The sequence below is a fragment of the Elgaria multicarinata genome, chromosome 22, assembly GCF_023053635.1.
Source record: "Elgaria multicarinata webbii isolate HBS135686 ecotype San Diego chromosome 22, rElgMul1.1.pri, whole genome shotgun sequence".
Lineage (NCBI taxonomy): Eukaryota > Metazoa > Chordata > Lepidosauria > Squamata > Anguidae > Elgaria > Elgaria multicarinata.
Window position 1 is genome coordinate 13,833,093 of NC_086192.1, and position 20,734 is coordinate 13,853,826.

Consider the following 20,734-nt stretch of genomic DNA (forward strand, 5'->3'; position numbering starts at 1 on the left):
CAGGTAGGAGTGAGACAGACCAGAAGGAAGAGACATCATCTGCTCCCAATCTACTGAAGCTCAACCTCTTAACTTAAAAGGGGGGTTTTATTCAGCAGAGCAGTGTACAAAAGTGCACAGATCCATTTAAGTTAGAAACACAAACAATTAAAGGACACTTTTTGCAGTCAGATACGTATGTGTGTCCTACACACAAACTGCTTCTCGGAAGCGGAAGAGATACTCATAGCAGCATCGGCGGTCCCTGGCGGGGCTGTAGTGCAGCTGAGATTACAAAATGACCGCCCAGGAATCGCACACCTAGAAACCAAAGAGAAAGGAATGAAAGCGGTACGCCTGGCAGGTGTGTGGCTTTTTAAAAATATATATATATTTTAAAAATAGTTCTGCCCATTTCATACTTTAGAGATTACATCAGCCTTCCTCAACCTGGGGCGCTCCAGATGTGTTGGACTGCATCTCCCAGAATGCCCCAGCCAGCTGGCTGGGGCATTCTGGGAGTTGTAGTCCAACACATCTGGAGCACCCCAGGTTGAGGAAGGCTGGATTTACTTTTATTACATTTATATACCGCCCCATAGACGAGGCTCTCTCGGCGGTTTACAAAAAACTAAAACAACAGCTTACGAAGAGAAAACTAAGTTCAGACATAACCCAACAGAAGGGGTCAAACCTACTCCCAGTAAAATCCGTCTTATCAAGAGCTATTTGTGATGAAACTGGCCATGATGGGAATGTGGGACTAGATCAGGGGTGGGCAACCAGTGGCCCTCCAAGATGTTCGGCTTACAACTCATCCTGCCTTACCATTGGCTGTGGCTGATGGGAGCTGTAGTCCCAAGCACCTGGAGGACGCCATTTGCCCACCTTTAGATTCCATGGAGCTAAAGTCCAGCAGGACTCTTTATGTTCTCACGGGGAAGGAAGACTTTACACAAAGCGCTGCTTTCTACAATTATTAAGCCAACATGGCACCCTCTTCCCTCCCAGGAAGAAGTTCATGGCCCTTTTATCCGTTCGTGTCTTCGCAACCCTGTGCCCAAGAGAGACTGACCGACCCAAAGTCACTGACCGTATTTCTTCAATTCTAAGACACCATCAATTCTAAGATGCACCAAGTTTTTAGAGATGTTTATATGGGGGGGAAAGTGCGTCTTGGAATCGAAGAAATACGTTAGTGACTTTTACATCTATTATTATTATTATTATTATTATTATTTATTTATATAGCACCATCAATGTACATGGTGCTGTACAGAGTAAAACAGTAAATAGCAAGACCCTGCCGCATAGGTTTACAATCTAATAATCTGGATTTGAACTCAGGTCTCCCTGTTCCAAATCCAGCGCTCAAACCACTAAAGCCTGCTTCACCTCAACCCTCCTTCCTTCGTGTATGTTATTCAACTGCCTAGTTTTGTTCTTCGTAAGGGGACCTGCAATAAAATGTTGCGGCGTCAAGTGCTCCTCCGTTCCGTGTTTCAGCCAGCCACGCCCGCTGTTACGACACTCCGTTTCATCTCCCCTCCCCTTTTCCCATGGCCGCTAAACCTGCTTACTCACTTTTCCCCTCCCCTAAAGTTTCTTTCTGTACTTCTGAAAACCTTGGCCCGTTACCCCCAAGCCTGTAGCCGCCTCCCCCTCGCGTGTGGATAAGTGCCGTTTTCATCACATCCAGAGCGGCACGCAACCCCTAGACGTTGAAAACAGAAGGAGCGACGGAGGAAGCTGAGAACAGCATCCCCACCTGCGAAAGCTCCCAGCCGCAGGACAGAAACCCACCTGGCAGCTCATAAGGAGGTTGGCTTCTCCTTCCATCCCGTCCGTAACGGCAAACTCAGGACCGCCCAGGCAGCGGTGGCCGTGTTCCGTCACGCTGTCTTCCAGAAGCCTTTGAAGCTTCTTTTCCGACATCCCCTAACGAGAGAAGGAATCATCTCCATGCGGTTGGGCCCATTTATTATTATTTTATTATTATTTAAAACATTTATATCCCACCCTATATCATTACGATCTAAGACCGGCATACAGATAAAAGCATGCAGTATAAAACAATAAATACGCACTCGGGGGCCGCGGTCCAGTAGTGGGCGGGGCCAAGAATCCCAGCAGATTGTAGCTTAATGCTCTTACAGATGGTAACTTGGACTTCAGAAGGGCATTTCAGCTTTTCAAAATAGGGGAAGAATGGCACGAAAAATGGGAAACACCGACTGAGCGGTGGTTGGGGAAGGGGGCGGAGTCAGGGGAAGGGGCGTGGCCACCTGGGAGAACCAGATTCAGACTCCGTATTCGGGCCCGAGGTTGTATTCCTCCGGTGTAGCCCACTATAGCCTATTGGGACTCCCCAGGGTGTCAGGTAGAGAAAGGATTCTCCCAACACTTGCTTCCGTTGACATGCTTACCTGTGTGCTAATGTGCAGCCCACATGGACACACGACCAAGTGACTCATCACGCTGAGGTTGTTCCTAGGAAAGAGGATGCAGCCGTCAGTGCAGGACATGGAATAAGAGTGTCCTGCACTCTTCAAATACTTAAAAGGTTGTCACACAGAGGAGGGCCAGGATCTCTTCTCGATCTTCACAGAGTGCAGGACACGGAATCATGGGCTCAAGTGACAGGAAGCCAGATTCCGACTGGACATCAGGAAAAACTTCCTGACTGTTAGAGCAGTACGACAATGGAACCAGTGACCTAGGGAGGTTGTGGGCGGGGTGGTTTGCCGTTGCCTTCCCCGGCCGTGATTGCCTTTCCCCCAGCTAACTGGGTACTCATTTTACCGACCTCGGGAGGATGGAAGGCTGAGTCGACCCAAGCCAGCTGCCTGAAACCAGCTTCCGCTGGGATCGAACTCAGGCCGTGGGGAGAGTTTCGGCTGCAGAAACTGCTGCTTTACCGCCCTGCGCCACACGAGGCCAACAGGAAAATAAAAAACAGGCTTGAGTCTTCCTCACCGTCTACAAACGGGGCAGATAATCCGGTGTTCCGCGTCCAGACTGTCAAGCATCGCGTGGAGGCATTCCTCGTCAAAGCGCAAGCTCCGCTCATACTCCTCGATGGCCAGCTGATCTGCAAAGAGAGAGTGATGCCAGGGTCACGTGCATCTGACGGTACGCCAGGCCGCACCAGTCAACGCCACTCGGGGGCCACCTACCTTGCAAGACCAGCTCCTGCTGGATTTCCTCCAGGACCGCCAGATCAAGAGGGTCCTCCGGCATCTAAGGGGAAGCGAAGCGCGTCAGTTTCCCGCATTTTAAAAAGAAAGGAAAAGCCACAAAGGCTTGGCGCTAGGACTCACGCATTCGTGGCTCAGCTGCCGGCATATCACAGCGCGAGTGAAATCTTAAAGATGGATTCTGTGAAATCTAAGACAGAGTCTGTATTGCATTGTGAGAGAAATTCAAAATGGAGTTTTGTGTCTAACTATTTATGTGAAATCATAATGGAGCTCTGTGCGGAAACAGCGTATACTTAAAAGAAAAAGACAAGCATTGATCATCAACTGATTATTATTATTATTATTATTATTATTTGCACATCTTCCTAAACCATTTACCGGTTTCTTAGAAGTCAACGTATGGACAGCGCAAATGGATTTTCCAAGCCCTTATGACAGCCAAAAGACTGATACTACAACGTTGGAAGGATAAATGTTTGCCTTCCATAATGCAAGGGACTGAGAAAATATTTTATAAGCCAAAACTGTTCAATTGGGGAGGGAGAGAAAAAAAGACGAAAAAAATAACAGTTTTTTTTGGGGGGGGAGGACAGGGGAAATGTGGGGGGGGGGGGTTCCTATTTTTTTTCCCTGGGCCATCACATCTCTAGGCAGGACCCAGAGCAGCCAGATCCAGGCCACAGGCTTGAGGTTCTAAGCCCCTGGTATAGCCCACTTGCTGCTTCCTATTGCACTAACCTGGTGCAAAGTGTCTTGCTTCCGGAGGGAGGACAGCTGCAGATCCACCGCTTTCAGGGCTTCCCACTCCACCTCCATCACCTCCTGCACGAGCAGGACTTCGCTCGCTTCACGCGTGGCATTGCCTCCCGCGTAGCGGTATCTGTCTAGCAGCCGGGCCCGGCTGCTTTTCAGCCTCTCCACACAGCGCTGAAGAGTGGGAAAGGAAAGGAAAGCATTTTACTCCTGCAGGGCCAAACCATTTCTCCATTTCCCCCTCCACTATCCCCTGTCGGCAAGGGTGCCTTCCGACAGATTTTAAGCTGCCAGACACGTCTCCCCCCCCTCTCTCATAATACTAGAATCTGGGGTCATCCGAGGAGCAGGCAGAGACCATCAGAGCTTGCTTCAGTTGGACACCCCCACCCCCACAGGGTTAACTGTCATCTTGACCCTTTGGGGAAGAAGAAGGAGCTGTTGGTCTGACCCTCCATTGGGAGAAGAGAGCAGGGCCTTCCCACCAGCCTGAACAGCCTCCTTAATTTCTTTTTTCTTTTCTCCCTCTTCCCTCCCCATTGCCTTTTCCTTGTGTGTCGTGTCTTTTTTAGAATGTCAGCTGAGGACAGGGACTGTCTTCTTTACTGATCCATTGTAAGCCGCTCCGAGAGCCTTTTTGGCTGAGGTGCGGGATAAAAATAAGGGAACATATTCTCCCTTATGAGCCTGCCTGTGCTTTGAGATCTTCTGGAGAAGCCCTTCTTTCAGTCCCACCATCTTCACAGGCGCCCTTGGTGGGAACGCAGGACAGGGCCTTCTCGGTGGCTGCTCCAGGAACTCTCTTCCCTGGCTCCCTCCTTGATGGGCTTTCGGAAGCAGGCTAAAAAATTTTTGTTCCAGCAGGCCTTTGGAAAATAATCTAGCCCTCCATCTATGTTAATGTCTTATAATTTTGTTGTGTATTTTAAACATTTATGGTTTTGTCCGTTCCCCCCCCATGTATGTTTTAAACTTTGTAAGGCCGCCTTGAGGCCCAGCATTGGGCAAAAGGCGGGATACAAATAAATAAATATAATAATAATAATAATAATAATAATAATAAAATAGTCTGCGTTTATTGCGTCCAATACAAAGTGCTGCATTGCCATGCTTTCTCTGTATAAGGCAACTCTGCTGCAAATCACACCCGACTTAATAGACATGAGAGCACTCTTCAAATACTGGAAAGGTTGTCACACAGAGGAGGGCCAGGATCTCTTCTCGATCCTCCCAGAGTGCAGGACATGGAATAACGGGCTCAAGTGACAGGAAGCCAGATTCTGGCTGGACATCAGGAAAAACTTCCTGACTGTTAGAGCAGTACGACAATGGAACCAGTTCCCTAGGGAGGTTGTGGGCTCTCCCACACTAGAGGCAGCTGGACAACCACCTGTCAGGGATGCTTTAGGGTGGATTCCTGCATTGAGCAGGGGGTTGGACTCGATGGCCTTGCAGGCCCCTTCCAACTCTGCTATTCTATGATTCCCAACGTATAGAAGCCAAACGCGTCTTCATTACCGCCAACATATTTAGAGGGCCCTACACACAGCATCCTGGGCTTGTTCCTAAATCCAACCCCACACAAGTCCTCTTTCCTGGTCAGTCACGGCCGCCACGGATCCTGCTGCCCCAACCACGCTTTGCATCAGCACAGGGAACAGCATATATTGATGCTGGCTATGCGGCGGGGCTCCCGGGGCAGCCGGAGGGAGCCGGCAGCAGACGTCAGCGTCCCGGGGCCGCAGCGCGTGACAATGTATCCAGCCTCGGAACGTTGGCGCCCCCAACGTTCCACGGGAGGGGCGGGGCCGGCGGCTCCCCCTCTACCTGTCTACCTGTCTACCTGCCCACCTGTCGGAAGGTCTCCTTCCACGGAGGGGCCCCGACGCCCTTGTACAGAGCCCGGCGCCGCTGAACCAGCGCTGCCTCCATCCTCTCCCCGCCCGCCGCCAAGGGAAGCCGATCCGATTCCGGCCGCTGCGTTTACACGGCCGACTCCGCTCCCCTTTTCTCTCCCCGCTCGCCCAAAGCACGCCGGGAAATGGAGTCCAGCCGAGCACTGCGGCGTCCGGGGCCTGATAGGAAACGGCCCCGCTCCGCGGGCACGCGCTTTGCCCGGCGCGCGCTTCCAGGGCACGAGGGAGTCTAGACGGAGGTGACACAATCAAAGGGCGAGAGAAAGAAGGATGGAGAGAGACAACCGTGAAGGAAATCAAAGCACCTTGGATCGATGAAACGAGAGTGATAAAACGAAGAAGATTAAAAAGGCTGGAGTGAGGCATCAATTAAAAAAAAGATGAGAGAGAAAAAGCAATAAAGGGGAAAAATGTTGCAACGATGAAACATTAAGGGTGCAATCCTGTTCATCTTTAGACGGGGGGGGGGACATATGCAGGTTTAGGCAGGGAAAAGCCCTACCATCCTATGCAGGTTTAGACAGAAGGGGGAAAAAGGCCTGCCATCCTATGCAGGTTTAGACAGAAAAAAGTCCTACTATCCTATGCAGGTTTAGACAGAAAAAGTCCTCCTATCCTATGCAGGTTTAGACAGAAAAAGTTCTACTATCCTACGCAGGTTTAAACAGAAAAAAGTCCTATGCTACGCAGGTTTAGACAGAAAAAGTTCTACTATCTTATGCAGGTTTAGACAGAAAGGGGGAAAAGGCCTGCCATTCTATGCAGGTTTGGACAGAAAAAATCCTACTATCCTATGCAGGTTTAGGCAGGAAAAAGCCCTACCATCCTATGCAGGCTTAGACAGAAAAAAAAGCCCTACCATCCTAGCCAGTTTTAGACAGGAAAAAGTCCTACCATCCTATGCAGGTTTAGGCAGGGAAAAGTTCTACCATGCTATGCAGGTTTAGGCAGGGAAAAGTCCTACCATCCTGCGCAGCCTTAGACAGAAAAAAAAGCCTTGCCATCCTATACAGGTTTAGACAGGGGGAATCCTGCTATCCTATGCAGATTTAGGCAGAAACAAGTCCTACCATCCTGTGCAGGTTGAGAGAGAGAGAAAAAGTCCTACCATCCTATGCAGGTTTAGACCGGGGGGGGGGGGGGAGTCCTACCATCCCAGTATAAACTGGCTGGGAATTGTAATTTTTGTAACCCACTCAGAGAGCTTCAGCTATTGGGCGATATAAAAATGCAATAAATTAAATAAATTGTAGGACTCCTTTTCAGTCTAAACCTGCATAGGATTGCGCCCTACATTATTCTTGTTTTGGCTTTCTTTCTTTTTTTACTGACAGAGCTATGTCAAAATCTTGGATTTCTCCATTGGTCCTCTGAGCAGCCGCCTGGCTTCTACTTCGGGGCAGAGACCAGTGAGGAATTCTTAGGGAACCCAGAAGTCAGCGCAGCCGTTCTCCTCTTCCCTTGCAAAGTCTATGTCCAAACCGCAAAGCTTCTCTTCTCGTCTCCCTGGTGCTGTTTTCACCATAGAGCCCTTCAGTCTAGAGCGAAGCCTTGTTACAGGAAGCCCATCACGTGCCTCCTTCTAGACTTCCTCCCCCTCCGTCCCTCTCTATGGGTTTCAGTTCTCCGGCCTAACAGAGCGTTGCCGATTGGCCAGGTGAAGACGAAGGGGAGCGCTGATTGGTCGGATGGAGCCGTGAGGGAAAGGACGGCGGTGGCGCTGATTGGGTGCCGGCCGTGACGTCCCTCGGGTTCTGATTGGCCGAGGACGAGCAGACGCCGTGAGGTGCGAGCGGAGTGAGGCGGAGGCGCCGCCAAAATGGCGTACCAGACCTTCCGGCAAGAATACCTGCAGGTGCCTCCCGTCACCCGGGCCTACACCACCGCCTGCGTCCTCACTACCGCCGCCGTGGTGAGTAGGGAGCCGGGGGGGGGGGGCTCGCCTGGGGATTGGCTAATGGTCAGGGTAATTTGCATAGCCCCGCCCTGGACACGCTCGCCTGGGGATTGGCTAATGGTCGCGGTAATTTACATAGCCCCGCCCTGGACACGCCCCTTTCCCTGGTATTGGGCGGGGCCGAACTCCCTCTTCCCGCTCCTCGACTCCCATGGACACGCCCCCTTTGAGGCGTGTCCTGCACCTGTCAATCAGCGAGGGGGCGTTTTTATCCCTACCTGCCCCTTAGGAATCCAGGACCACAACAGCCCTGCGAGGTAGACCAGTTTGGTCAAAGACAAGGAGAGGAGGACTGGCTGGGTAGGGTGACCCTATGGATAATAATAATAATAATAAATGTGTTTTATATTCACTGTTGATCCAAGTGGAGAGGCGGGTAAGAAATAAATAAATAAATACATTTTGTTTATTTATTTATTTATTGCATTTCTATACCGCCCAATAGCCAGAGCTCTCTGGGCGGTTCACAAAAATTAAAACCATTCATAAAACAACAGTATAAAACCATAATATAAAATACAATATAAAAGCTCAACCAGATAAAAACAGCAGCAGTGCAAAATTATAAATTTAAAACACTGAGTTAAAATTTATTTATAGACAGTTAAAATACTGGGAAAATAAAAAGGTCTTCACCTGGCTTTTGAAAGAATATAAGGTAGATGTCAGGCGAACCTCCTTATTCATTCCACAACCGGGGTGCCACAGCAGAGAAGGCCCTGCTCCTGGTAGCCACCTGCCTCACTTCCTTTGGCAGGGGCTCGCGGAGAAGGACCCCTGAGGATGACCTTAGGGTCCGGACAGGTACATATGGGTATTTTTTGTATGCATGCAGCACCTGGTGAAATTCCCTCTTCATCACAGCAGTTAAAGCTGCCCTCTTTTGTATCTGGCCAATCTAGTATAGCTCCTGCAGCTTTAACTGTGCTGACGAAGAGGGAATTTCACCAGGGGCTGCATGCATACAAAGGACACCTGCTGAAATTCCCTTTTCTATAAAACTGATAAAGATACTCCTTTTCGTATGGTCACCCTACTCCAGAGGCCACTGGTTTTTGTAAGAGGAAGTGTTGAGTGATTTTAAAAAACAGGCTCGTTTGCTGGGAGGGGTTATCTAGTTCAGCGGTGGAACATATGCCTTGCAGGCGGGTCAGAGGTTGAACTTTAGGCACTGCCAAGTTAAACATTCTCAGATAGCAAAATTGGGGGAGCGTCTGCCATTCAGAACAGCTAGTTTTTGATTATCTAATTCTGAGGATAGGATTTCTCCTCCTGTTAGATCATTCCAGCGACAGAGGGTTCAAAAGCGCTTTATTGATTAGTAATCAAGGCCTGGTCTCTTCAAAGGGAGCAATCAGACCAGGCCTTGATTACTAATCAATAAAGCGCTTTTGAACCCTCTGTCGCTGGAATGGTGGAGTCGTGCTTAAGGGCTGTTTGGATCTCGTCCTTGGGTGAAAAGAACATTGATCTAACACTCCGGTTGGAGCAACAGCTCAGCGGCACAGCACATGTTTGGATTACAGGAGGGCCCAGATCCAGACTTCATTTCCCTCCTTATTCAACGCACTGTGTGCGGTTCTTCCCAGCCCATTTTGATTTATACAACAGCCCTGTGAGGTAGGCAAGGCTCAAAGGCCGTAACTGCCCTGAAGTCACCCTTTGGAAGCTTCATGGCTGAGTATGGATTTCCATGCAAATCTTCCCCATAGAATAGCAGAGTTGGAAGGGGCCTACAAGGCCATCGAGTCCAACCCCCTGCTCAATGCAGGAATCCACCCTAAAGCATCCCTGGCAGATGGTTGTCCAGCTGCCTCTTGAAGGCCTCTAGTGTGGGAGAGCCCACCACCTCCCTAGGTAACTGATTCCATTGTTGTACTGCTCTAACAGTTAGGAAAATTTTCCTGATGTCCAGCCGGAATCTGGCTTCCTGTCACTTGAGCCCGTTATTCCGTGTCCTGCAGTCTGGGATGATGGAGAAGAGATCCTGGCCCTCCTCTGTGTGACAACCTTTTAAGTATTTGAAGAGTGCTGTCATGTCTCCCCTCAATCTTCTCTTCTCCAGGCTAAACAGGCCCAGTTCTTTCAGCCTCTCTCGCCAGTCCTAGTATGGCAATCCTTCCAAGGCTGAGCGACTTGTGGCCATCTCAATGTTTTGGCTACAACTCCTATCAGCCAAAGCCAGCCTTGCGAATGTTTTAGGGATGATGAGAGTTGCAGGCCACTGCTGCTGTAACCTCGACACCGTGCTAGTTTGCAAATGTGGAAGATCTCAGCACTGGTTGGTGCAGCCTGGCCTTGCGCTTGTAATGTCAATGGCATGACGTCCAGGCTGTGAAAAAGGCAAAGTCCATGTTAGGCACAGTTGGGGAAAGGAATTGGGAATAAAACTGCCAACATCACACTGCTCTTATACAAACAGTGCGACCACACTTTGAATATTGTGTATAGTACTGGTCACCACACCTAAAAAAAATATTGTGGAGCTGGAAAAAGTGCAGAAGGGGGCAACTAAAATGATCAAGGGGCTGGAGCAATTTCCCTAGGAGGGAAGGTTACAACAGCTGGGATTGTTTAGCTTGGGAAAAAGGAGGCTCAGGGGAGACATGATAGAGGTGGACGAAATTGTGCATGGTGTGAAGAATGTGGAGAGGGAGACATTTTTCTCCCTCTCTCAAAATCCTAGAACCCAACAGGGTCATCCCATGAAGCTGAGGGGTGGGAGATTCAGGAAAAATAAAAGGAAGGACTTCTTCACACAGTGCATAGTTCAATTATGGAACTCACTACCACAAGATGTAGTGAGGGCCACCCATTTGGATGGCTTTAAAAGACGGCTGGATAAATTCCTGGAGGCGAAGGCGATCCATGGCTGCTAACCCTGATGGTTGTGCACTACCTCTAGGATCAGAAGCAGAAAGCCTGTGTGCACCAGTTGCTGGGGAACATGGGTGGGAGGGTGCTGTTGCACCGTGTCCTGCTTGTGGATTCCTGGTCAACAGCTGGTTGGCCCCTGTGTGAACAGAATGCTGGACTAGATGGACCCTCGGTCTGATCCAGCAAGGCTCCTTTGACGTTCTGAATTAACAATATATGGGCCAGTCCTAGGGTGACCCTATGAAAAGGAAGACAGGGCTCCTGCATCTTTAACAGTTGCGTAGAAAAGGGGATTTGAGCAGGTGTCATTTGTATGCGTGCAGCATACAATCCCACCCATGTTCCCCAGCAACTGGTGTATATAGGGTTACTGCCTCTGAGACTGGAGGTAGTACATAGCCATCAGGGCTAGTAGCCATTGATAGCCTTCTCCACAACGAATTTATCCAACCCTCTTTTAAAGCCATCCGAATTGGTGACCGTCCCCACATCTTGTGGTAGTGAATTCCATAGTTTAACAATGCACTGTGTGAAGAGTCCTTCCTGAATCTGTTCTCAGTCTCCCACTCATCAGCTTCATGGGATGACCCTGAATTCTAGCGTTATGGGAGAGGGAGAAAAATGTTTCATTAGTTTATTGAAAGTGACATTACTGTGGTGATCTGTGCATTTGTCAGTTGCATTGCTGCATTGAAATCAATCTGACTTTTTAATTTTCGTTTGTTTCAGCAATTAGAATTAATCACACCATTTCAGCTGTACTTCAACCCTGAACTGATATTTAAACACTTTCAAGTAAGTCTCTTTTTGCGAGTCAGTGAGTCTTTAAGACAGTTCTTACGCCAGAGTTTCTACAACTGAAAATTGCTGGTACTTTTCCACAAGTGGGACCAAACAAACCGTTTTTCTCTGATTGTGAGGTGTTTTGAGGTTGCTGCAAGTAGAAACAGTTAAGGTTCCCTGATGGGAGACAAATGAGAGCTTCTGTTAGGATCACAGGGATTGGTTCTACTTACGGTCCGTGTTGTGATTCTGTTACTGAGCAGCGGTCCAATTAATATATGTCTGTCTTGCAGGGTTCTTTTTGGCTTATGCTGGAATGTCATAATCATAGAATAGTAGAGTTGGAAGGGGCCTATAAGGCCATCAAGTCCAACCCCCTACTCAATGCAGGAATCCACCCTAGAGCATCCCTGGCAGATGGTTGTCCAGCTGCCTCTTGAAAGCCTCTAGTGTGGGAGAGCTCACAACCTCCCCAGGTAACTGGTTCCATTGTCGTACTGCTCTAACAGTCAGGAAGCTTTTCCTGATGTCCAGTCGACATCTGGCTTCCTGTCACTTGAGCCCGTTATTCCATGTCCTACACTCTGGGAGGATCAAGAAGAGATCCTGGCCCTCCTCTGTGTGACAACCTTTCAAGTCCTTATTATTATTATTTATTATTTATTTATTTATTTATTTATTTATATAGCACCATCAATGTACATGGTGCTGTACAGATTACACAGTCAATAGCAAGACCCTGCCGCATAGTGCTACCATGTCTCCCCTCAATCGTCTCTTCTCCAGGCGAAACATGCCCAGTTGTTTCAATCTCTCTTCATAGGGCTGACCCTTAGAATTCATTTAAAAACTGAAATTAAAACAGAAATAAAACAAAGGCTTTGTCTACACCTACCATTTATCCTGGGGTGGTCACGAGGTCGTCTCTGCGCGTCCAAATGAAGCACAGTTCTCAGTTCTCCCGGGATAGCTGGGACTGCTTTTCCCCCGGGTTTTCCTGCTGTCATGGGACCATCCCGAACTCTGTGGGCTGTGTGGCTCTCCCTCCTGGGGTCCTCCCTCTTCCCCATGAGTAGCAGGGCTCAAGAAACAGGCACGGAGCTGCGCGGGGGAGTCCGTTGGGCATAGGAGGAGAGCATTTTCACCATCTTTGGGATGGCGCTCGGCGTCTTCCAGCACTGAGTTTGGTGTGTGTGTGTGTGTGTTTTTAATAACAACATTCCTTCGTGTAGGATCGCACCCATGCAATTGCGCAAATGTCTCCTCTTTAAAAAAAAACTGGAAAGAAGCTGTTACTTAGTGAGGCTGAAAAAGTACTCTGTGCATGCACAGAAGTACATGTTTAAGAAAGGGGGGACACCACATTCCGTATGATGTGACCTTAGTTTGTGCATTTAACTGCCTTGAGATGACTTCTCATTAATGCATGTATTTGCTAAACGTTCATCTTCTAATTTCTGATTCCTTTCTGTTTTGCAGGTATGGAGGCTAATTACGAACTACCTTTTCTTTGGACCAGTTGGCTTTAACTTTTTGTTTAATATGATATTTTTGTATCTTTTCTTTGATGAGCGTTTTTTTACGAGCAGGGTTTAAATCGTCAGAACGCAAAAGTCATTCTTGAAGGTATGAAGAAGCCCTTCCAGAAGGGCTCCTGCCACAGTTAGCACGTGGCAGCAAACAAGTCAATTCAGAAGCGGGTGACGTAATGTCTGACTGTTTCCCTCCATAAGAAAAATGGCATAAACCGCTTCTTTTTTTCCACCATCCCTCCTTGTGGATCCTAAAGGGTATTCGTTCTACTGGCTCATATTTCATCAGTGCAGAAAACTCCACAAGCTCCCAGGTGTCCTATTTAGGCCTCAGGTATCTGCTCCAATACGCCTCACAAAATCATCTTGTGAGGCACTGCATCAGGTGCCTCTTTCATCTTTGCCAGGGAGGGGGGTGGCTTCCATGGAGAGAGAGCCTTCTCTTGTGGTGGCCCCGAAACTTGGAACACACTTCCAGTACAGGCAGGAGCTTAGCACCCGGCACAGCCAAAATAGTTCAATTCCGGCTACCAGCTGCATCCTGCAGATGGAAGTTTGCAGATCGTCTGGGAGACGCTCCCTCACACAGCTCAGATGGAGTAGATCCTTCCTACCCATCAGTGGGACGACTCGTGAGTTAATTCACGCATCGTTCTGCTTCCGGTAAAACATCTATCAAACCTGGAGTGTTGAAAGATAACTTCCTCTTCCCTCCCAATTCCCCCGGGCAAAAAATCTTCGCTGCGTATAGCCTAGACGTACCCCATTCCTGACAATTTTACCCTCACCTGGGATTAATATGAGGATTTATTTCAGACGTATTTCCTTGATTTTGATTTCTCCAGATCCATCCTCTCTGAGGAAGGAGGGGGAATTATACATCTGAGCCAGAGATGAATTTGGCAATTGGAATTGCTCGTACTCACACCTATTTGAGCTGATCCCGCATTTCCAAACCCAAAAATGTGAGTTCTCGGCCGCCGTTACTACCTAAATCACTAATTTGAAATTAGTGGCTTCTTTTTTCAGAGAGATTCGCTGGGTACCATCTTTCTTCTCTTGTTTTGGTTGCAAGGGGGAAGTTTTTATTTTCCCAGGCCTTTTATGCTGGGCTTTGAACGGACCCTTCAATGGAGTCGTCACTTTATGGCATTTACTGTAGTTATGACTTCTGCTGTCAGACCAAAAGACCGAGGAGCGGCCGAAAAAGTGTTTTAAATAAGTAAATCACTACTGAAAATAAGGCCGTCGGCGTTGGGGTCTGTCCAGCGCAACCTTTTTGAGCCCGAGGGCTGCATGTGATACGTGTCACATCCACAGATCCGTGCACACACATTTCAGCGATCTTGATGCAAATCAATCTATTGCTGCTCACTTTCGCTCTGCTCTCTCTCCCCCCCCCCCCCCCAAGGACTCCTGATACACTTCGCACTTTGACAGTGAGGAAAGAATAATCTGTGTGAGCATCTCTAGGGGATCTTCATACAGGACACCCCAGGGAAGGGTGTTCCGTCAACACCCTCCCCCGGTGAGGCTGATAAAGATTGCTTTTTCCATGCTGCTGTTATCAAGGAAAGAGCAATCCAGATCAGGATGGCTGGGGCAGAGAATTGGGCGGTGGGTGGGTGGAGTTAGGGGTTTTAGGCTCCCCTTGGAGGCTGCAGTGAAGGCCTTGTGGGTCGTTATGCATTAGGGTGACCATATGAAAATTAGGACCGGGCTCCTGTATCTTTAACAGTTGTATCGAAAAGGGGATTTCAGCAGGTGTCCTTTGTAAACATTGCAGCACCTGGTGGAATTCCCTCTTCATCACAACAGGTAAAGCTGCAGGAGCCCTGCCTAGTGTGACCAGATCAGTTCTGGGATTTCTTTGAAACCAAAACACGGGCTGTGGTTTTCTTTCTCGTTGCAAAAATAATTTTTAAAAAGCTATCGACGCCTGCCTGGTATCCAGCGTTTTCCTGACCTTGTAACTTCAGATATCGCTACTGCCGAATGCTGGAAGAAGGTTCGTTCCGAGGCCGGACGGCGGACTTTGTATTTATGTTCCTTTTCGGTGGGCTGTTGATGACCGTATCCTTTTGCTGTTGAGCTGACGGTGCTGTGACTCCAAAAGAGCTGAAGGTGTGCTCGGAGAAATGGTCATAGCAGCTTTCTCCCACCTGGCACCCTTTGCAGGTGTTGGGCTATAACCCCCATTATCCCAGGCCATTGTACATGTGGGTGATGTGAATTGTAGTCCAACGCATCTGGGGGGCACCAGGTTCCCTGTTTTAATTCCTTATTGCGTTGTTTGTTTTTAACACAGATTTGGAGGTTTAATCTTCATTTTATTGAATGTCGGACTGAGATCTTTTAGTGGCGATTAATACATTTTTGAGGCCTATACAGGGCTCATTCCTCCCCCCCCCCCTCCCAGCGCACTGCTTGTGTGCCAGCTTACGCCATTTGGGGCTCTTTCCCCATCTGAGCGGTTATTTCCCCTGCTTTGAGTCCGTTTAGACATCGCACCAAATCGCAGTTTAAAAAGCCTCCACGTGGTTGGATAAAGCGTGGTTTGCGGACAGCCCAGGAGTGAAGTGGTTTGCATGCCATCGCTTATGCTGATGATGTCTAAATTGAGCCCTTAACTTTCCGGTTGGGTTCCTGGGAAGATGGGGAAGAGGGAGACAGTTAGTTGGGGATGATTATGCAAGGGAGCAATCCTGTGCCCCCTTGCCAGCATCTGTGGCGGGGACGACGACACAGGAGATTTTGAACTCCTGGTTCTGAGGTCGGAGGTGGGAATCCGCCCTCCTCTCTCCCTCCAGCCGGCACAGAGACTGCCATGCCAGCTACCTCTCCATGGTCGTAAAAGCAACCTCAGAGAGGGGGCAGGTTGGTGGGAGGCAATGGGAGAGGCCGGGAGGCAAGCTATCCCGAGGCCTCTCCAACCCACTTCCCTCCTGCGCCCTCAGCTAGAAGGGCGAAAAGCCCATCTAGCTAAAATGCGGAGTGGGAGGAGTGATGAAAGTAGCAATTGCCTCCTTCGCTTTTCCTGCCCTGCATTGGATCCTCACAATCCTCGGAGTTCAGAGGCTCACGACCACGGGCGGGGTAGTTCCAGGACCGCGCCCGAATTCTTGTTTGTTCCTTGGCTTATCTTTCGGGTTCCAATTTTTTTTCTTTCAAGTGACACCACGAGCGTGCCTCTTAATGCACCTCCGGGCTTCCCAGGATAGAGAGAACCAAGGTTCACAGCAGTTTCCTACTCTCTGCTGTGTCTTTTTACAACAGTTACATTTTCTTGACATGGGTACAGTGGCTCTTTCTTTAACCACTTCTCCACCAGCTCTTTGGCTTGTTTGTCAACCTGGTTTTCCTTGGCCAGGCCTTCACGATCATGCTAGTGTATGTCTGGAGCCGCAGGAACCCTTTTGTCCGCATGAACTTCTTCGGGCTTCTCATTTTCCAGGCCCCCTTCCTTCCATGGGTGCTCATGGGATTTTCACTCCTACTGGGAAACTCCATTATTGTCGACCTCCTAGGTAAGAAGAGGGTGATGATTCTGTCGGTAGCAAGCTGGAGCGGAATCCTTGCCTTCGGGACCAGCCCTGTCTGTTGGTTTGCTGTTCGTCTTTTCCAGAGGAGGATCAGGGGTCTGGACACAGACACGCTGGAGTGTGTTCAGAGGAGGGCAACCAGGAGGATCAGGGGTCTGGAAACAAAGCCCTGTTAGGAAAGACTGAAAGAACTGGGCATGTTGAGCCTGGAGAAGAGAAGATTGAGGGGAGACATGATAGGACTCTTCAAATACTTAAAAGGTTGTCACACAGAGGAGGGCCAGGATCTCTTATTGATCCTCCCAGAGTGCAGGACACGGAATAACGGGCTCAAGTTAAAGGAAGCCAGATTCCAGCTGGACATCAGGAAAAACTTCCTGACTGTTAGAGCAGTATGACAATGGAATCAGTTACCTAGGGAGGTGGTGGGCTCTCCCACACTAGAGGTATTCAAGAGGCAGTCGGACAGCCGTCTGTCAGGGATGCTGTAGGGTGGATTCCTGCACTGAGCAGGGGGTTGGACTCGATGGCCTTATAGGCCCCTTCCAACTCTACTATGATTCTATCTGTGCGTTTTGCATGACACCCCACTTTTAGGGTGGGGTGTCATGCAAAATTACAGACGCTCAACTATGTGAGTGCCTGAGCAGCTTATTGCGGGCAAAAGCTTCCATAACTCAATCTGACGCCACCGTAATGCACAAAGATGGAATCTTACGCAGAACGCCACAGCCGAACACCAATTAGACTTGATCTGACAATTGTTTTATGTTGTTAAGACAACACAAGATGAAGATCTAGAAATCGGTAAGAAGAACAAATCTGTCTGCTGGCTTACAACCTAGACTTCCCCAACCTGATGCTCTCCGGGTGTTTTGGGCTTCATAGAATCATAGTAGAGTTGGAAGGGGTCTAAAAGGCCATCTAGTCCAACCCCCCGCTCAATGCAGGAATCCACCCTAAAGCATCCCTGACAGAGGGTTGTCCAGCTGCCTCTTGAATGCTTCAACTCCCATCAGTCTCAGCCAGCAGGACCAATGGTCAGGGATGATGGGACATGTAGTCCAAAAATCTCTGGAGGGCCACAGCCTGGGGAAGGGTGCTCTGAACAGACACAGCAAAGGGGAGAGGAAGAACAATGCAAAATTAAAATACCTTTTCATTAGAAAAGACAAGGAAAATATATTATCTTGAGGCACTTTTTAAAGAGTGGCTGAGATGCACCCAGAGATGGGGATGCAATCCTGCCATTCTCTTAACCATGGTTAAGAGATTGGGAGCGGACCACGGTTTGGTGTGCTCCCTTTCCCAGCGTCAATTTCTACAACCGCTGGTTGCCTTTAACCATGGTTTGTAGCACATCTGCATCGATTCCAACCACGGTTAATGCTGCTCCCAAGTTAGCTTTTTAATCAGCGACTTTGCCAACTGTGATTAAGAGGGAGCCCGGTTAGCAGACATATTTGATCATAATAAACTTTTTAACAAAGCTGTAAGGTCGTCCAGCGTGATTTTACATGGCCAGTTGGGAGCTGCTAATGCAGAGCGAGAGATTTCTCTGCCGGTGAACTCCTGACTTCTGCAACACGTGTGTTAACTTTACATCACAGTTAAAAGTGAAGAGTGCAGGAGAAAAAGAAACCTAAGCTCACCCCTTTCTCTCTCTGCCCTTTCTTAAAAAGGGGTCCCCCTCACCCGACCCTAAACCTAAGAGGAAGCACGTCTTTGGCTTCTCACCCAACTTTAATTTCGCCAGGAAACGTGGATAAAAAAAATCGACAACGGAAATCCTCAGAACCATTTTGATTGATTTTTCTTTCTTTTCTACTTTAAACTGCCCTCCTTCCCTCACTCTTTCACCAATCTTCTTGAAATTTTCAGGGTATGTAAAACCAACATTTCTTTCTGGCACGTGTAAATTTCAGGAAGATTGGTAAAACAGTTTTGATTTTATGAATGTTAGAATGACCATCCCTCAATTACCCGTTTATAAAGGTAGAATGCTTTTAATAAATAATTGCTGTCCAACCTGGTGTCCACTTAAAAACTAAAGTAATCCGTTGGGGATTGGGACAAGTAGCCTTTATTCCATAGCTGTGTTCACAAAGGTAGAACTGAAGAAAGTTGCTTAAATTCCCTCTCCCCTTTCTCTCTAGGTATTGCTGTAGGCCACATATATTTTTTCTTGGAAGATGTCTTTCCAAATCAGCCTGGGGGAGGAAAACTTCTAAAAACACCTTCAGTTCTGTAAGTGGCTTTCTGTGTCATGAGTTTTCTTTGGGAGGAAGTGGTGGTGTTCGTGGGGAAGCCGTCCCCAAACTAAATCAAAGGTGTTGTGTTGTTCAGGGAGATGGGACAGAGAAGAGACGGAAGAAAAGCGTTTAATCTGCAGAGGTGCCTTTAGTTACTTTTTTGACCTTCCGGTCGTTTTGCCTTTGTTTCTGTAAGCGTGACGGCTAAACCCTTTTGGGGGTTTTAAAGCTGAAATTGCAGCAAAGGCTAGTTGGCTTCACACGCAAGCCACATGATAGCGAAGTCAAATCTCTCAAGTCGGAGGCAGGGACAGCGCAGATGCTGTGTATGCAGGTCTCAGTGAAAAGGATTACTTAGCAGGCGCTGAGAAAGTCTTCTGCTGTTGACCCTGAGTGGTAGGGCTGTGCACAGCACCCACCCTCCCCGATTTACCACGGAGGCCATTTCAGAGCCTCCAAAACAGCCCCAATTCAACCCAGGGCGCTTCGGGGCTTGGCTGCTTTGCTTCAGTCACTAATTAACAATCCATCCAATAAATACAACTTTTAAGTACTCCGATAAACACATGACAGCCTTAATTTAAACAAGTAGAATGACAGCAGTGTTCCGAATCCTCTGGATTGGAGCCGTGATAAGAACCTAAGAAGAGCCCCGATGCTGGATCAGACCAAGGGTCCCTCTAGTCCAGCACTCTGTCCACACAGCCATCAACCAGGGATGAACAAGCAGGACATGGTGCAACAGCACCCTCCCACCCATGTTCCCCAGCAACTGGTGCACACAGGCTTATTGTCTTGAATACTGGAGGTAGCACATAGCCATCAGGGCTAGTAGCCATGGATAGCCTTCTCCTCCAGGAATTTATCCAACCCCTTTTTAACGCCATCCAGATTGGTGGCCCTCACTACATCTTGTGGTAGTGAGTGGTGATAGTCACTCCTAGGCCAAAGTTGGTTCTGTGATGGGTGCCACCACTCCGATATTGCCCCCGGTTTCTAACTCCAGAGGCACAAGAGAAGGATACAGATGGGCAACAAGCCAGTGGGGGGGCCGTGGGGCTCAGCTTTTTCAAAGTACACCCCATGGCAAAACAAAAAAAAGATCGCTGCTAGACCTTTCCGTATTTGACACAAGTATTTTTTCTTCTTCTTTAACGTTCTTAACAGGAAAGCAATATTTGACACACCAGAAAATGATCCCAATTATAACCCACTGCCGGAAGAGCGGCCCGGAGGTTTCGCCTGGGGCGAAGGTCAGCGTCTCGGAGGCTGACTAGAGACTTCTTGGCCGATACGCAACAGACACCTTTGCGGAGAGACAAAAGACCCATCGAAGAGACTGTCTTGTTATCTTGTGGGTAAAGGAAGTGTCGACAGCTCTACTGCTCTGAGCGACGAAGCATTTTTTCCCCCCAGAAAAGGAGGGAGAAATTGGTGTTCTGCTCAAAAGACCTTTTCCAGGAAATTGACTGGAACATCCAGTGGCCTCATGGGAGCTTTTATTGCATTGATGGGTTCCGGAACGAATGATCCACACCAAGAAAACAAAGGAACTGAAAATACAACTTCCTCAGCTCATTTAACAAGGTCGTCAGTTTTCGTGTAAAAAGCAAACCAAACAATGTTTCTAAGGCATTTTTATTTCCGTTTTATTTGATACAGGAACTTGGAGAACTTCAAAAGATGAATAAAACTTTTGATTTTCCCATTTTGAAGAGATACTTTTAAATGCGTGAGGTCACTATAATTTTTGACTTTAGCAAAATCATGTAAAGCAGCCTTCCTCAACCTGGGGCGCTCCAGATGTGTTGGACTGCATCTCCCAGAATGCCCCTGGCTGGGGCATTCTGGGAGTTGTAGTCCAACACATCTGGAGCGCCCCAGGTTGAGGAAGGCTGGAAAGCAGAGGTAAAAAACGGTGTTTCCACATTGAACCATTTCTG

The 20,734-nt window shown here is 48.4% G+C and overlaps 2 protein-coding genes across 2 annotated transcripts; one reads left to right on the forward strand and one right to left on the reverse strand.

Moving 5' to 3' along the window:
- Positions 1 to 68: 68 nt before the first annotated feature.
- On the reverse strand, positions 69 to 5,914 carry RPAIN (RPA interacting protein). Its single transcript, XM_063146562.1, has 7 exons — positions 5,784 to 5,914; positions 3,918 to 4,106; positions 3,156 to 3,219; positions 2,956 to 3,070; positions 2,406 to 2,469; positions 1,783 to 1,917; positions 69 to 300 (listed from the first exon to the last, which is right to left on the reverse strand). Exons 1-7 carry the CDS (start codon positions 5,862 to 5,864, stop codon positions 271 to 273), a joined length of 678 nt encoding a protein of 225 aa, XP_063002632.1. The 5' UTR covers positions 5,865 to 5,914; the 3' UTR covers positions 69 to 270.
- A 1,701-nt stretch (positions 5,915 to 7,615) lies between these two features.
- DERL2 (derlin 2) lies at positions 7,616 to 20,506 on the forward strand. Its single transcript, XM_063146561.1, has 7 exons — positions 7,616 to 7,760; positions 11,412 to 11,477; positions 12,945 to 13,018; positions 14,977 to 15,070; positions 16,329 to 16,524; positions 18,696 to 18,786; positions 19,959 to 20,506. Exons 1-7 carry the CDS (start codon positions 7,668 to 7,670, stop codon positions 20,062 to 20,064), a joined length of 720 nt encoding a protein of 239 aa, XP_063002631.1. The 5' UTR covers positions 7,616 to 7,667; the 3' UTR covers positions 20,065 to 20,506.
- Positions 20,507 to 20,734: the final 228 nt, after the last annotated feature.

Excerpts from the sequence above, each read along its gene's own strand:
- RPAIN (XM_063146562.1), bottom strand. The coding sequence starts at position 5,864 with ATGGAGGCAGCGCTGGTTCAGCGGCGCCGGGCTCTGTACAAGGGCGTC. Across the intron at positions 3,220-3,917 it reads AGCAAGACACTTTGCACCAG|ATGCCGGAGGACCCTCTTGA; the intron begins GTTAGTGCAATA and ends GCTTCCCCTTAG. Across the intron at positions 1,918-2,405 it reads GGCTGCACATTAGCACACAG|GGGATGTCGGAAAAGAAGCT; the intron begins GTAAGCATGTCA and ends TTCTCTCGTTAG.
- DERL2 (XM_063146561.1), top strand. The coding sequence starts at position 7,668 with ATGGCGTACCAGACCTTCCGGCAAGAATACCTGCAGGTGCCTCCCGTC. Across the intron at positions 13,019-14,976 it reads TTGTTTAATATGATATTTTT|ATATCGCTACTGCCGAATGC; the intron begins GTATCTTTTCTT and ends TTGTAACTTCAG. Across the intron at positions 15,071-16,328 it reads TCGGTGGGCTGTTGATGACC|CTCTTTGGCTTGTTTGTCAA; the intron begins GTATCCTTTTGC and ends CTTCTCCACCAG.